At 46.4% G+C, this 16,230-nt stretch overlaps 1 protein-coding gene across 1 annotated transcript in view; it reads left to right on the top strand.

Annotated features, from left to right (window-relative positions):
- Positions 1 to 16,230, top strand: part of LOC118398036 (ubiquitin-conjugating enzyme E2 E2-like) — a 48,224-nt gene that overhangs the window by 26,112 nt on the left and 5,882 nt on the right. Inside the window, exon 3 of the mRNA XM_035792996.2 lies at positions 11,152 to 11,284. Within this exon, the coding sequence (XP_035648889.1) occupies positions 11,152 to 11,284 (133 nt within the window). The remainder of the gene's footprint in view (positions 1 to 11,151; positions 11,285 to 16,230) is intronic.

The following is a 16,230-nucleotide window of genomic DNA, read 5'->3' as shown; positions in this document are numbered from 1 at the left end:
TATTTATACCATAACAAGTGTAACTGGTGGGATTCTTGCCACAGACTTCTCGTAAGCCAAGCCATTAGACCAAGAGGATATCCTCAAGCCCAAAGGTCCCTTAAAAACATTTTTTTTTTACAGTTGCGAGGTTTTGCCTGTGGAAACTGATTCATGCACACACAGAAGGCGGCTTTGTCCAAAACATCTATGTGAAAATGATATATCCTGCTGCAGCAACAAAAAATACATGAACTGTCTTTGTTAAAGGAAGATATTGGAGTCTACTTTTTGTGCGCATCTCGAAACCTACCCTATTTTTCAGTCACTAGGGAAACCTAATCAAAAGCTAAGCCACCATTTTTGTACGTGTTTATTATGTATTTGTTTATTTATTTGGCTAGAAAGGGACAGTAATCAGAAGCTAAGTCCTTGTTGACTAATTAGTGAGAGGTAACAAGCTCCTCTGGAAATTCTCACAACCACTGAGTCGGCAGGTCTTATGCTGCCCTCTCTCGCCCCACACACACATACACACACACATTGTTGACACGCACGTGACGCAGGCACGCAAGCACGCACTGCAAACACACACAACCACAGTCACAGGTCTTACACACACACACACACACACACACACACACACACACACACACACACACACACACACACACACACACACACACACACACACACACACACACACACAGTGCTGTGTGTGCAGTGTGGAGATAAGAGATAAAAAACCACCCTTTCTCCCAGTCCTTCTCCTTGGGATCTGTGAACAACCAGAGGGGCCAGTTCTTGCACATTATTGCTTTGTTTCATGCACTCCTATTTATTTTGTCTTGCCCGGCTGTATCACTCTTTTGAGTGTTGCAATTAAAGCCATTCATTGCTTGTAGCATAACATTTAAGACAGGGATTTCACTGCTTCCCTTAATTTAATGTTACCTCCCTCGCCCCAAAGTGCTTTGCCTGCTGACTGGACTGCAAGGGATAGCAGTTTTTAGAGGTGAGGAAAGGTTTCTTCTAAGTACACAGAAGGTGTAAACCAATGGAGGATGGTGGGAGGAGCTATAGGAGGACGGGCTCATTGAAATTGCTGAAATGGAATAAATGGAACCGAGTCAAACCTGGTTTCCATATGTTGGATGTGTCTGATACCGTCCTCCTAAAGCTCCTCCCACCAGCCCCCACTGGTGTAAACTGCAGAGTTACTTGATGTATTGTTGCTGACTGACTGCTACCCTCCTCTTTATCTCTCTGTGAGATAAGGATCTAGTCTCTCCTGCAAAGAAGATTCAATCTTTCGCTCTCAGTTTTTGAAGAAGATGAAAAGACGTTAAGATAAAAGCCATGACAGATACCACCAGGACTGGTCTGATTTGGGACAAAAACAGGAGCAGAAGTTAGCAGGAATCATGATTCTGGCCATTGGCTCACAAGGCTGGCTTTGCTCTCACTGATGTGATGCTGCCAAGGAACACTTCTATGTAGTTTTTACAATGGCTGTTTTTGGAAGTGTGTGTGTGAAATTGGAAAAGATATGGATTGCTATTGAGTCTCCTGGCAGTCTCCTTACAGAACAATGGTAGTTGTGGATCCAACAGAAATAGTTTATAATACTGTACTCTACTTTCACAGGCTGTTTGATTTGATGTACTCCTCAGACCAATGTGTCTGTCTCCACGGTCCTCTCAGCTCTAAGCCCTAGTGACCCTGATCCACCCTGTCTGCCCCTCTCAGCCTATAACTGATCCTCACGCTATATAGTTAAATTGGAGGTCAGACAAACAGTTCTGCTCCAATTGATCTCTCTTCCTCTCAGACTGCGTGAGTGCGTGTGTGTGCATACTTGCATGCGCACTTGTGTGTGTTGACATAATCCCCTGCTCGCCTCTCTTTCTTCTCTCTCTCTCTCCGTCTTCCTCTGACTCCCGCTGTCCTCTCCTCTCTCTGCACTCTGTTTTATGGCTCACTGTTAGTGTTTCAACACCTACACAAGTCATGTTAATGAATTACCTGTAAGGTGCAGTAATGGCAACATGAGAGGTTATCATCACTCAAGTGATCACTGGGGAAGCTTGGGAAGCAGGGTATTAACCTGGACTGGACTGAGACCGTTGTGTCTTGTCCATTTATTGACAGGGCAGTGAAGTATTCGGAGAGTGGTAATAGGTTACTGTAGCTAGGGAGTTGTTGCTGCATGTTTGTGAACATAACACAGACGACAGAGACAGAAGTGGAGAGACGTAGACAGACTTTCTTTCCATGTCATTCAGGGAAGAAGCAGGAGGAGAATACGAAGGTTGATGGTTATGAAGCTTGTGACTGCACTGTGAGGGAAAGCTGAAATCCTGATTAGGGGCTAGATTCAACCCGATTGCCTTTAAAACGTACATAGCGGACAAAATGCAATGTTCCCATGTTCGCAAAGACCACATTCATTGTAAACCCTGTATATGTCGGCTCAATGGGAAATTACCTTTAAATGTCTAGATCTTGTCATACCAAATAATTCACAAACCAAAATAGTTGATTTCATCCCCTTCTGATGATTGAAGTTGATAATATTCTCTGTATATGGGGGTAAGTTGAGTAAGAGTGAGTGGCATGTAGGCCTAATGCATTGCTTGCTGTCTGGCTGATACTGTCTGCAATATGTACCTAATAAAGTTGTCACTTGATTTCCACATGATCTGTTCATAATAATTCAATTGACGGATGTCATGTAAGTGGAAGTTATGAACCAAATTACAAACCATTGATGCGTGACTATTAGCAATTCAGTATTTATTCCAGTCATGGAACACACACAGTCACACACATACTCCAGGGATGGGTTGCTAGGCGATGGGGCCGAAGACAATGGGAACACAATTGGTTTACCGCTCATTGAAAGGTCAGAGGGCATCGGATCTTTCTTTCTCCCTCCTCCCAGCCTGTATGTTGCTCCTGATGAAAGTGTGCATTGTGAGCATTTAGCTGGCCAAACGAGGACACACAAAGACCAGTACCAAGCAGACACAGGCCTTTTAGCTGGAAGGAACAAAACACTGAAAAGAGCTTTTCTGTCTGAGGGATTTGGGTATTTTCCCCTCTTTCTGAGCCTTTAGCAGTGGAGTATTCCACGAGACCTCAATGAGACTCAATGACTGTGTTGCTGATTGTTCACTATAACGATCCTGTGTGTGTGTGTGTGTGTGTGTGTGTGTGTGTGTGTGTGTGTGTGTGTGTGTGTGTGTGTGTGTGTGTGTGTGTGTGTGTGTGTGTGTGTGTGTGTGTGTGTGTGTGTGTGTGTGTGTGTGTGTGTGTGTGTGCGCTGGTGACTGGTTACTTATAGTCTTCAGGAGCCCCCTAGACCTTCGGTAACTGAAGCATTGTCAAGGCATTTATGAGCACAATAAAAGATGATGTAATCAATTCACGTTGACCAGTCAATAATAATCACATTGGTGGTTCTCTCTTTGATGATGATTGACATCACAGAGATCAGTGTAGAAACATGGAATCTGAGTAATGGAATTCCAATCTGAATTTACATTTAATAGGATAAACCAGGTCAAAGGTCATATGGCGACCACAGGGATGATTGTGGTTGAATCACAACTGATCAGGTCACGGTTAATATTAAGGTTAATATCCATGAATCAATGTGTTAGTGAAACAAGGTGAGAGAAGAGGAGATGAGAGTGTGTGTGGGGGGGGGCAGAGGAGAGGAGAGTGGTCACTGACGTGTATGGATGGATTTGGCAATGTGTCTCTGTGCCGCAGTAGCTAGCTGGTGCAGTATCATCTATCCACAGGCACGTATAATCCAGTTAGCCCATAATCTGGAATGGGAGGGATTAGCTTTACATGGTGGAGTATAAGTACATGGTAATACTACTGTACTCCCATTGTCTGTCTGCCTGCCTGTCTGCCTGTCTGTCTACCTGTCTGTCCATCCGTCATCTTTTCTCTCTCTCTCTCCCTCGATCTCTAGTATGGACTTATGCAGGGTAAGCACTCAGGATATGCTCCTTAGAGAGTTGTTATTCCCTAGTGATTTGTTGACATCCATGCAGTACCCTTGGGCCTGAAAACATACAACACTTCACTTATATAATGAGTCACTCCATGAAAGGGGAAATGACCAAGTTCATATTATGGCAAGAACAGCTGAAACAAGCGAAGAGAAATGACAGTCCATCATTACTTTAAGACATGAAGGTCAGACAATGCGGAAAATTTCAAGACCTTTTAATGTTTCTTCAAGTGTAGTCGCAAAACCAATCAAGCACTATGATGAAACTGGCTCTCATGAGGACCGCCACAGGAAAGAAAGACCCAAAGTTACCTTTGCTGCAGAGGATAAGTTCATTAGAGTTGACTGCACCTCAGACTGGAGCCCATATAAATGCTTCACAGAGTTCCAGTAACAGACACATCTCAACATCAACTGTTCAGAGGAGACTGAGTGAATCAGGCCTTCGTGGTCGAATGGCTGCAAAGAAACCACTACTAAAGGACACCAACAAGAAGAAAATACTTGTTTGGACATTGGACCGGTGAGCATGAGCAATGGACATTGGACCGTTGAGCATGAGCAATGGACATTGGACCGGTGATGTTGTGGGGGTGCTTTGCTGGTGACACTGTCGGTGATTTATTTAGAATTCAAGGCACACTTAACCAGCATGGCTACCACAGCATTCTGCAGCGATACGCCACCTCATCTGGTTTGCGCATAGTGGGACTATCATTTGTTTTTCAACAGGATAATGACCCAACACACCTCCAAGCTGTGTAAGGGATATTTGACCAAGACGAAGAGTGATGGAGTGCTGCATCAGATGACCTGGCCTCCACAATCACCTGACCTCAACCCAATTTAGATGGTTTGGGATGAGTTGGACTGCAGAGTGAAGGAAAAGCACCCAACAAGTGCTCAGCATATGTGGGAACTCCTTCACAACTGTTGGAAAAAACATTCCAGGTGAAGCTGGTTGAGAGAATGCCAAGAGTGTTCAAATCTGTCATCAAGGCAAAGGGTAGCTACATTGAAGAATCTAAAATCTAAAATATCTTTTGATTTGTTTAACACTTTTTTTGGTTACTACATAATTCCATATGTGCTATTTCATAGTTTTGATGTCTTTACTATTATTCTACAATGTAGAAAATAGTAAAAAATCAAGAAAAACCTTGGAATAAGTAGGTGTGTCTAAACCTTTGACTAGTACTGTACACGTGTGCCCCCTCTCCAGCCTCTCGGTCAACAGGCTGCTGATTATTGCGCACACTTGTCACCATTGTCACGCACATCAGCGCCTCATGACACTCACCTGGACTCTGTTGGTCAAGTTCTTCAACAAATGATCAGGTCTATATAATTATCAAACATACATTAGTAATGGAAAGGAAACACATACTCTTTGTTTAAGTATTAAAATGATCCTTTAGTAATACAAATGTTGGCAGAAGTTGGTACAGAGTACAGTATATGATAGCTCTCCCCAGGTTCTGCAAAATGTCTTAGACATCCTGTAACTCATATAGCCTCTCCCAGTCCTCCTTGCGTGAGTTTCCCTGGCAACAGCATTTTAATAAATCTAACCTCTCCCTGACATCAGCAACCATCTTGTCAGCAATTAAAAGCTCAGAAGTGGGTTTGACCGAAACTTGACCTTTCATCACAAGTATAGGGCCATAACAAGGTGAACGAGTCCAAGCATCTTCTGACAGGCGGCTGTTTTCATCAGGCCTGCAGCAGCCTTGTGTTCTCAGAAAACCAGTCGTATTAACAGAACCTCAGATAGCCAGATGGGGCCCAGACAGGATGAGTATGTATGAATCTGATAATGTCTGAAGGGCACAACACTCAAAACAGGTGTTAATACACACACAGAGGTCTCTTAGGAGAGGAGACCTTACAGTTTATCATAACATCATTTATTAACCCGTTAAAATGTATGGGGCCTTGGTTTAACCCTCCTCACCTCCTTGACTACCTGCCCTATTTATGTCATTCCCGTTGGTTCCTTCCCCAGGTGTTGTTTGTGTTTCAGTTTGTCTGTGCGTTGATCGTGTTTCTTTTTTTGTATTATGTTTCGTTCATTCATTAAATGTATTCACTCCCTGAACTTGCTTCCCAACTCCCAGCGCACACGTTACACCCGCTTATAAATATCTGGGCATCTGGATTGACGAAAAACCGAGGATAAATTCATTAGTGTTACCAGCCTCAGAAATTGCAGCCCAATTAAATGCTTGTGTGTGTGTGTGTGTGTGTGTGTGTGTGTGTGTGTGTGTGTGTGTGTGTGTGTGTGTGTGTGTGTGTGTGTGTGTTTCGTGTATAAGGGTGTTTGTGCGTGCGTGTGTATGTGTTCAACAGGAGAGGTAGTGGTGTCAGGGATATCCTCTGTCATATAATACCTCCCTCTGACTGACTGGGACATTTCCTCTATCCACACTGCTACCAGTGTCAGACTGGGACATCTCCTCTATCCACACTGCTACCAGTGTCAGACTGGGACATCTCTTCTATCCACACTGCTACCAGTGTCAGACTGGGCCATCTCTTCTATCCACACTGCTACCAGTGTCAGACTGGGACATCTCTTCTATCCACACTGCTACCAGTGTCAGACTGGGACATCTCCTCTATCCACACTGCTACCAGTGTCAGACTGGGACATCTCTTCTATCCACACTGCTACCAGTGTCAGACTGGGCCATCTCTTCTATCCACACTGCTACCAGTGTCAGACTGGGACATCTCTTCTATCCACACTGCTACCAGTGTCAGACTGGGACATCTCCTCTATCCACACTGCTACCAGTTACAGACTGGGCCATCTCCTCTATCCACACTGCTACCAGTGTCAGACTGGGACATCTCTTCTATCCACACTGCTACCAGTGTCAGACTGGGACATCTCCTCTATCCACACTGCTACCAGTTACAGACTGGGCCATCTCTTCTATCCACACTGCTACCAGTGTCAGACTGGGACATCTCTTCTATCCACACTACTACCAGTGTCAGTCTGGGACATCTCCTCTATCCACACTGCTATCAGTGTCAGTCGGGGACATCTCCTCTATCCACACTGCTATCATTGTCAGTCTGGGACATCTCCTCTATCCACACTGCTACCAGTGTCAGACTGGGACATCTCTTCTATCCACACTACTACCAGTGTCAGTCTGGGACATCTCCTCTATCCACACTGCTATCAGTGTCAGTCGGGGACATCTCCTCTATCCACACTGCTATCATTGTCAGTCTGGGACATCTCCTCTATCCACACTGCTACCAGTGTCAGTCTGGGACATCTCCTCTATCCACACTGCTATCAGTGTCAGTCGGGGACATCTCCTCTATCCACACTGCTACCAGTGTCAGTCTGGGACATCTCCTCTATCCACACTGCTACCAGTGTAAGTGTCCAAACTCTCGAAACGTTGCCGCCTGAGTAAAAATAGTTTTCAGGAAAAGCCGTGGGAGATGAGGGAGGATGGGTGAGGGAGGAAGAATCTTGGGGGGGGTTATGGTTAGGGGGAGACTGTGTGATGGTGTGGGTGTGGGGGAGAGAGGGGCAGGGGGAGAAGGTAGGGAGGAGTGAGGGATGAGGAAGCCTTGGTAGAGGGAGTTGATGAACAGAGAGGGAAAAGACTGTGTCTTTATGACACTAATATTACATCATCATCCGTCTCCGATGTCACTGAGGCCTGTTTCTCCATAATTATGTTTTTATGCTTTTATGTGTGGTTAGGCTTTTACTACCCACCACAGTGGCAGAGTGAGGACCGGTGATGAAACACATTGATGCAGTACAGTAGTTTGTTATGCTACTGGATAGGGAAACCAGTAGTTCCACAAGCCAGGGTTAGAAATGTGTGTCGCTGGTGGTGCTCTAAACATATCCAGATGCGGTCTGTAGCCTATATATAGACTTACTGTGGGAAGAGAGGGGAGAAAATAACTATTTTGGCCAACCATAAGAGGACTAGTAGAGAGTGCCATGTAAAACGTCTGTCTCAACCACCGACAGTGATGGGTTGATTTGACCCACAAACAAAGATCTCTCCTTAATAATTCAGTCATGTTGGGCAACAACAGGCTAGACCGTGACGAGGTCCAGAACTATTTACTACAGCCAAACTGTCTGTCTCCTGGAGGCACACCTCTCTCATTCTCCTCCCCTATCTCTCCCTCTCATTCTCCCCTCTGCCTCTCTCTCTCTCTCACACTCATTCTCCCCTCTCTCTCCCTCTCATTCTCCCCCCACCGCCTCTCTCGCTCCCTCTCATTCTCCCCTCCGCCTCTCTCTCTCGCTCACTCTCATTCTCCCCTCTCTCTCCCTCTCATTCTCCCCCCACCGCCTCTCTCGCTCACTCTCATTCTCCCCTCTCTCTCCCTCTCATTCTCCCCTCCGCCTCTCTCTCTCGCTCCCTCTCATTCTCCCCTCCACCTCTCTCCCTCGCTCACTCTCATTCTCCCCTCCGGCTCTCTCTCTCACTCTCATTCTCCCCTCCGCCTCTCTCTCTCGCTCACTCTCATTCTCCCCTCTCTCTCCCTCTCATTCTCTACTCTGCCTCTTTCTCTCTCACCCCCCCTCCCTCTCTCTCATTCCCTCCTCCCCGCCTCAGACTATTTACAGTACATGGACCACAATGTGTCATCTCTGGCAAAAGCGAGAAATCTCCTTTCTAAGCTTGTTTCCCACAATTCCTCACTGTCCAAACTGAGCTAGACAGAAAATACAGAGGCCTACCTCTTTACTGCCGGCTACCATTTCACATGAATGGCTTTAGTGATACTCTCACTCGCGTTGCATTAATGGCTCCCCTCTCGATCTCTTTCTCGCTTTCTACTGCTTTGCCCCCCTCTCTCTCCCCGTCTCTCCCTTTCTCTCTGTCTCTCTTCCAGCCGCTCTCTCTCCTTTAACCCTTCTCTCTCTACTTGTCTCTGCCTCGCTCGCTCCCACTCTTCTCTAAGTGATGAAAGTAAGAGCGGTATAAGACAGAGGTGTGTCTGGCCTGATTCCATTGGGAAAATAGGATTAGATGATCTGTTTTCTCCACTGTGTGTAGTAGGAGGCAATGTAACAATTAAGCTCAGCAGCAGCCAGCTGCTCTCGTCTACACTGTAGTTGTCATGTACTACAGGGAGGGCAATCTGCCACTGTGTGCGGCAAGAGAGAGAGACTGTATATATAGACATGGCATAAAAGTCTTTATTCTTTTGGAACTTCTGTGAGTGTAATGTTTACTGTTCATTTGTATTGTTTATTATGTACTTCAATTCAGTTATCTGTGAATTGAAATTGATCTTGTAGATAACTGCTTACAGATGCAATCTCTTATTTACCTGGGCACATATCTGATAATGAATATGGAGTTATACAGAATAGATTGAATAGCAGATTGGATGGTTGATAAGAGAGACCCCCTTCTACCTACCTCTATCTTTCACAACACATAAACGGTGTAACGGCTGTTGGTGGAAGAATGTGAGGACCAAGGTGCAGCGTGGTACGTGTGCATCTTTATTATTGGAACTGAACACTGATTAACCAAAATTACAAAGAGGATGAACAAAAACCAAAACAGTTCTGTCTGGTGCAGAAAGACACAAAACAACTACCCACAAAACCATGTGGGAAAAAGCTATCTAAGTATAGTTCTCAATCAGAGACAACAATAGACAGCTGCCTCTGAGAACCACACCCGGCCAAACACACAGAAATAGAAAACATAGAATTCCCACCCCAACTCACACCCTGACCAAACCAAAATAGAGACATAAAAAGGACCTAAGGTCAGGGCAGTACCCCACTCCCCCCGAAAGGTGCGGACTCCGGCCACAAAACCTAAGGGGAGGGTCTGGGTGGGCATCTATCTGCGGTGGCGGCTCTGGTGTGGGACGTGGACCCCGCTCCACCTTAGGCTTGGCCCACTTAGGTGGTGCTTCTGGAGCGGGGACCCTCGCCGCCGACCCCGCACTGGGGACCCTCGCCGCGGGCCCCGGACAGGAAGGAGACTCTGGCAGCTCCGGGCTGGAGGGAGGCACAGGACCCACCGGGCTGGGGAGGCACACGAGACCTGGCTCTGGGAGCAGGGACAGGACTCCCCAGGCTGGGGAGACATCCAGGAGGCCTCTTCCTTGGCCGAGGCACTGGATACACTGGGCCTTGGAGGCGCACTGGCGGTCTCGAACGCAGAGCTGGCCCCACCCATTCTGGCTGGATGCCAGCTTCCACCCGGCAAATGCGGGACGCTGGCACCGAGCACACCGGCCTGTGAATACTCGGCCGAGACACCATGCGCATCACCCCATAGCGTGGGGCCTGACCAATCCCATGCTCGCCACGGTAAGCACGGGGAGTGGGCTCAGGTCTCCAACCTGACTCTGCCACAGTCCCTGTGTGCCCCCCAATTTTTTGGGGGGACTGCCTCTCGGGCTTCCTTGCCAGCCGTGTTCCCTCAAATCGCTGGTTCCCTTCTCCTGCTGCCTCCACTCTCCTGGCTGCCTCCACCTGTTCCCATGGGAGGCGATCCCTTCCAGCCACGATCTCCTCCCATGTGTAGGATCCCTTGCCACCCACGATCTCCTCCCATGTGTAGGATCCCTTGCCACCCAGGATGTCCTCCCATGTCCATTCCTCCTTTTTACCACTCTGCTTGGTCCGTTGGTGGTGGGTAGTTCTGTAACGGCTGTTGGTGGAAGAATGTGAGGACCAAGGTGCAGCGTGGTACGTGTTCATCTTTATTATTGGAACTGAACACTGATTAACCAAAATTACAAAGAGAATGAACAAAAACCAAAAGAGTTCTGTCTGGTGCAGAAAGACACTAAACAGAAAATAACTACACACAAAACCACGTGGGAAAAAGCTACCTAAGTATGGTTCTCAATCAGAGACAACGATAGACAGCTGCCTCTGATTGAGAACCACACACAGCCAACACACAGAAAACATAGAACACAAAAACATAGAATGCCCACTCCAACTCACGTCCTGCCCAAACAAAAATAGAGACATAAAAAGGATCTCTAAGGTCAGGGCGTGACACACGGCTGAATCAGGAATTGAGTAACATGATTAAAATGTAATTTCCTGCTTTCTAAATACATTCTGTACACTGAATTTCTTTATTTTTTCTACTGTGCCATTGCAGTGCGGGTCCAAAAGGAGACAACATCTATGAGTGGAGATCCACCATCCTGGGACCACCAGGCTCTGTATACGAGGGAGGAGTCTTCTTCCTAGATATCGCCTTCACACCAGACTACCCCTTCAAACCACCCAAGGTATACACACACACACACACACACACACACACACACACACACACACACACACACACACACACACACACACACACACACACACACACACACACACACACACACACACACACACACACACACACACACACACACACACACACACACACTGGTATGTAAGCTAGACTGGTGCTTGCTCAGGAGCCCATGTTGACAGATTCTGTTTATTTGTATTTTTGATTTGGGCCTTGGGTTAGGCTTTCAGGGCTTGAAATACTGGCTATTTTAGAGACAAGCAGTTACAGGTGCATCAATGGCGCCTCTGAAACACAAATAGACAAATACATCTTTATTTTTAGCACGTATTTAAGGAAGTTTCCCATGTGTTCCGTTCTATTTTTTAAATCATGATAAATGGAATACTCTAAAATAGGGCTGTCCAACCCTCTTCGTGGAGATCTACTGTCCTGTAGGTTTTCAGTCCAACCCTAATTTAGCGTATCTGATTCAGCTAGCTAAGGTCTTGTTGAGCAGCTAATTAGTAGAATCAGGTGTGTTAAATTAGGGTTGGACTAAAAACCCACAGGACGGTAGATCTCCAGGAAGAGGGATGGACTGACAACCCACAGGACGGTAGATCTCCAGGAAGAGGGTTGGACTGAAAATCCACAGGACGAAGGTTGGACTGAAAACCCACAGGACGGAAGATCTCGAGGAAGTGGGTTGGACTGAAAACCCACAGGACGGTAGATCTCCAGGAAGTGGGTTGGACTGAAAACCCACAGGACGGTAGATCTCCAGGAAGAGGGTTGGACTGAAAACCCACAGGACGGTAGATCTCCAGGAAGAGGGTTGGGCAGCCCTGCTCTAAAAAGATATATGGCTTGCCTTGGAGAAGATATTTTGAGAGCTGGAAGGTTTTGAAATAACTTTGGACTAGGAGCATGTTGAGCAACAAAACAACGATTTGAATAGAAGAAAATAACAACTGACTGAGAGAAAAGCTGGTAAATGCAGTCTCTCAGCTCTGTTCACTGGAGGGTACCAGGCAGTGATGCAACCAGTCAGGAGGCTCTCGAGGTTGCAGCTGTAGAACCTTTTGAGGATCTCGGGACCCATGCCAAATCTTTTTAGTTTCCTGAGGGGGAATAGGCTTTGTCGTGCCCTCTTCACGACTGTCTTGGTGTGTTTGGACCATTCTAGTTTGTTGTTGATGTGGACACCAAGGAACTTGAAGCTCTCAACCTGCTCCACTACAGCCCCGTCGATGAGAATGGAGGCATGCTCGATCCTCCTTTTCCTGTAGTCCACAATCATCTCCTTAGTCTTGGTTACATTGAGGGATAAGTTGTTATTCTCGCACCACCCGGCCAGGTCTCTGACCTCCTCCCTATAGGCTGTCTCGTCGTTGTCGGTGATCAGGCCTACCACTGTTGTGTCGTCTGAAAACTTAATGATGGTGTTGGAGTCGTGCCTGGCCATGCAGTTGTGGGTAAACAGGAAGTACAGGAGGGGACTGAGCACGCACCCCTGGAGAGCTCCAGTGTTGAGGATCAGCGTGGCAGATGTGTTGCTACCTACCCTCACCACCTGGGGGCGGCCCGTCAGGAAGTCCAGGATCCAGTTGCAGAGGGAGGTGTTTAGTCCCAGGATCCTTAACTTGTGAGTCAATGAATAGCATTCTCACATAAGTGTACCTTGTCCAGGTGGGAAAGGGCAGTGTGGAGTGCAATAGTGATTGCATCATCCGTGGCAGGGCTTGCAAACTATCACAGACTACAAAGGGAAGCAGAGCTGATTGAAAGTATGAGGGAATATCAGTGAACAAATGCCATGGTCAAGGCTATGAATAAATGGAGTTTACTCAGGTGTTCTAAAGCTCATATCAGACTGAGAGCCTAATGCTTTGTAGGTAGTTCTTTCTGAGTTATGGTTTAGAAAACGATCAGTCTGCAGAAACAACAGTTACAGGGATGGAGGAAACAGCTTGATTGCAGTGGCACCTTCAGGGAGTTCTTCAGCAGTTCTGTAACATCCTTGAGTCTCTCATTCTCTTTAATTGCCGGACTCAACACGATATGGAAAGAGGCTAACTGTATAGGAAGCTCTGGGGACAGATCTTCTGGATACTGGACAGTCAATCAATTGGCAGATGCAAACAGATTGCTATCTTTATCAGACAACAGTTCTTGAGGACATGAATAAAGAAAGTTGTTTGCGATTTCTTTCATACTGGTTAACCAGCGTTTGAGTTATGTGGTTGCAATATCAACAGTCCCTTTTCTCTGGTATACTATATCTTGGCAACCATCATTCAAGACTAAATTGAAATTGTGTGCAGCGCAATGGACATATAATGTACAATGTCTCAGGAAAGACTCTGGGTTAGCAGTACTCAGTATAGAAAATAGTCGGGCCCGCAACCTGGACCTACTGGTCGTAGGGGCCTGGACTCCGACCTTATGGGGGGGGCCAGAGAATATGCGTTATGCGAGTGGCTATGTTCGGGGTTATTATTGAGAAAATACTCTATGCTGGTGCGTTGGTTGGGGGTCGACCCTGAGAGAGTTTAGTTCAGTGATTGCCTCAGGATGTGGGGCCTCTCACTCTGTCTGTCTGTATCTATCTGCCACCTTTTCTCTTCTTTCTCTCCATCTGTCTCTTCCTTTCCTTGTCTCTCTCTCTCGATCTTTCTCTCCATCTCTCTCTTCCTTTCCTTGTCTCTCTCTCTCTCTCTCTCTCTCTCTCTCTCTCTCTCTCTCTCTCTCTGTCTCTTCCTCTTCCTGTCCTTCTTCTCTCTCTCTCTCTCTTTCTCCATCTGTCTCTTCCTTTCCTTGTCTCTCTCTCTCTTTCTCCATCTGCCTCTTCCTTTCCTTGTCTCTCTCTCTCTTTTTCCATCTGTATCTTCCTTTCCTTGTCTCTCTCTCTCTTTTTCCATCTGTATCTTCCTTTCCTTGTCTCTCTCCATCTGTCTCTTCCTTTCCTTGTCTCTCTCTCTCTCCATCTGTCTCTTCCTTTCCTTGTCTCTCTCTCTCTCTCTCTCTCTCTCTCTCTCTCTCTCTCTCCATCTGTCTCTTCCTTTCCTTGTCTCTCTCTCTCTCCATCTGTCTCTTCCTTTCCTTGTCTCTCTCTCTCTTTCTCCATCTGTCTCTTCCTTTCCTTGTCTCTCTCTCTTTCTCCATCTGTCTCTTCCTTTCCTTGTCTCTCTCTCTCTTTTTCCATCTGTATCTTCCTTTCCTTGTCTCTCTCTCTTTTTCCATCTGTATCTTCTCTTTCTTCTTCCATCTGTCTCTTCCTTTCCTCTTCTCTCTCTCCATCTGTCTCTTCCTTTCCTTGTCTCTCTCTCTCTCTCTCTCTCTCTCTCTCCATCTGTCTCTTCCTTTCCTTGTCTCTCTCTCTCCATCTGTCTCTTCCTTTCCTTGTCTCTCTCTCTCTTTCTCCATCTGTCTCTTCCTTTCCTTGTCTCTCTCTCTTTCTCCATCTGTCTCTTCTTTTCCTTGTCTCTCTCTCTTTCTCTCTCCATCTGTCTCTTCCTTTCCTTGGCTCTCTCTCTCTCCATCTGTCTCTTCTTTTCCCTCTCTCTCTCTCTCTCTCTCTCTCTCTCTCTCCATCTGTCTTTTTCCTTTCCTTCTCTCTCTCTCCATCTGTCTCTTCCTTTCCTTGTCTCTCTCTCTCTCCATCTGTCTCTTCCTTTCCTTGTCTCTCTCTCTCTCTCCACCTGTCTCTTCCTTTCCTTGTCTCTCTCTCTCCATCCGTCTCTTCTTTTCCTTGTTTCTCTCTCTCTCTCTCTCCATCTGTCTTTTCCTTTCCTTCTCTCTCTCTCTCTCTCTCCCCATCTGTCTCTTCCGTTCCTTGTCTCTCTCTCACCATCTGTCTCTTCCTTTCCTTGTCTCTCTCTCTTTCTCCATTTTTCTCTTATTTTCCTTGTCTCTCTCTCTCTATCTCTCTCTCTTCCTTTCTTTGTCTCTCTCGCTCTCTCTTTCTCTCTCCATCTGTCTTTTTCCTTTCCTTCTCTCTCTCTCCATCTGTCTCTTCCTTTCCTTGTCTCTCTCTCTCTCCATCTGTCTCTTCCTTTCCTTGTCTCTCTCTCTCTCTCTCTCTCTCTCTCTCCATCTGTCTCTTCCTTTCCTTGTCTCTCTCTCCTCTCTCTCTTCTCTCTTCTCTCTCTCTCTCTCTCTCTCCATCTGTCTCTTCCTTTCCTTGTCTCTCTCTCTCTTTCTCCATCTGTCTCTTCCTTTCCTTGTCTCTCTCTCTCTTTCTCCATCTGTCTCTTCTTTTCCTTGTTTCTCTCTCTTTCTCCATCTGTCTCTTCTTTTCCTTGTTTCTCTCTCTTTCTCCATCTGTCTCTTCTTTTCCTTGTCGCTCTCTCTTTCTCTCTCCATCTGTCTCTTCCTTTCCTTGGCTCTCTCTCTCTCCATCTGTCTCTTCTTTTCCTTGTCTCTCTCTCTCTCCATCTGTCTTTTTCCTTTCCTTCTCTCTCTCTCCATCTGTCTCTTCCTTTCCTTGTCTCTCTCTCTCCATCTGTCTCTTCCTTTCCTTGTCTCTCTCTCTCTCACTCTCTCTCTCTCTCTCTCCACCTGTCTCTTCCTTTCCTTGTCTCTCTCTCTCTCCATCTGTCTCTTCCTTTCCTTGTCTCTCTCTCTCTCACTCTCTCTCTCTCTCTCTCCATCCGTCTCTTCTTTTCCTTGTTTCTCTCTCTCTCCATCTGTCTTTTCCTTTCCTTGTCTCTCTCTCTCTCCATCTGTCTCTTCCTTTCCTTGTCTCTCTCTCTCTCTCTCTCTCTCTCTCTCTCTCCATCCGTCTCTTCTTTTCCTTGTTTCTCTCTCTCTCCATCTGTCTTTTCCTTTCCTTGTCTCTCTCTCTCTCTCTCTCCATCTGTCTCTTCTTTTCCTTGTCTCTCTCTCTTTCTCCATTTTTCTCTTATTTTCCTTGTCTCTCTCTCTCTATCTCTCTCTCTTCCTTTCTTTGTC

Source organism: Oncorhynchus keta, chromosome 19 (assembly GCF_023373465.1).
Source record: "Oncorhynchus keta strain PuntledgeMale-10-30-2019 chromosome 19, Oket_V2, whole genome shotgun sequence".
NCBI lineage: Eukaryota > Metazoa > Chordata > Actinopteri > Salmoniformes > Salmonidae > Oncorhynchus > Oncorhynchus keta.
Note: the sequence above shows the minus strand (reverse complement) of the source record. Positions and strands in the feature narration are given on the sequence as shown.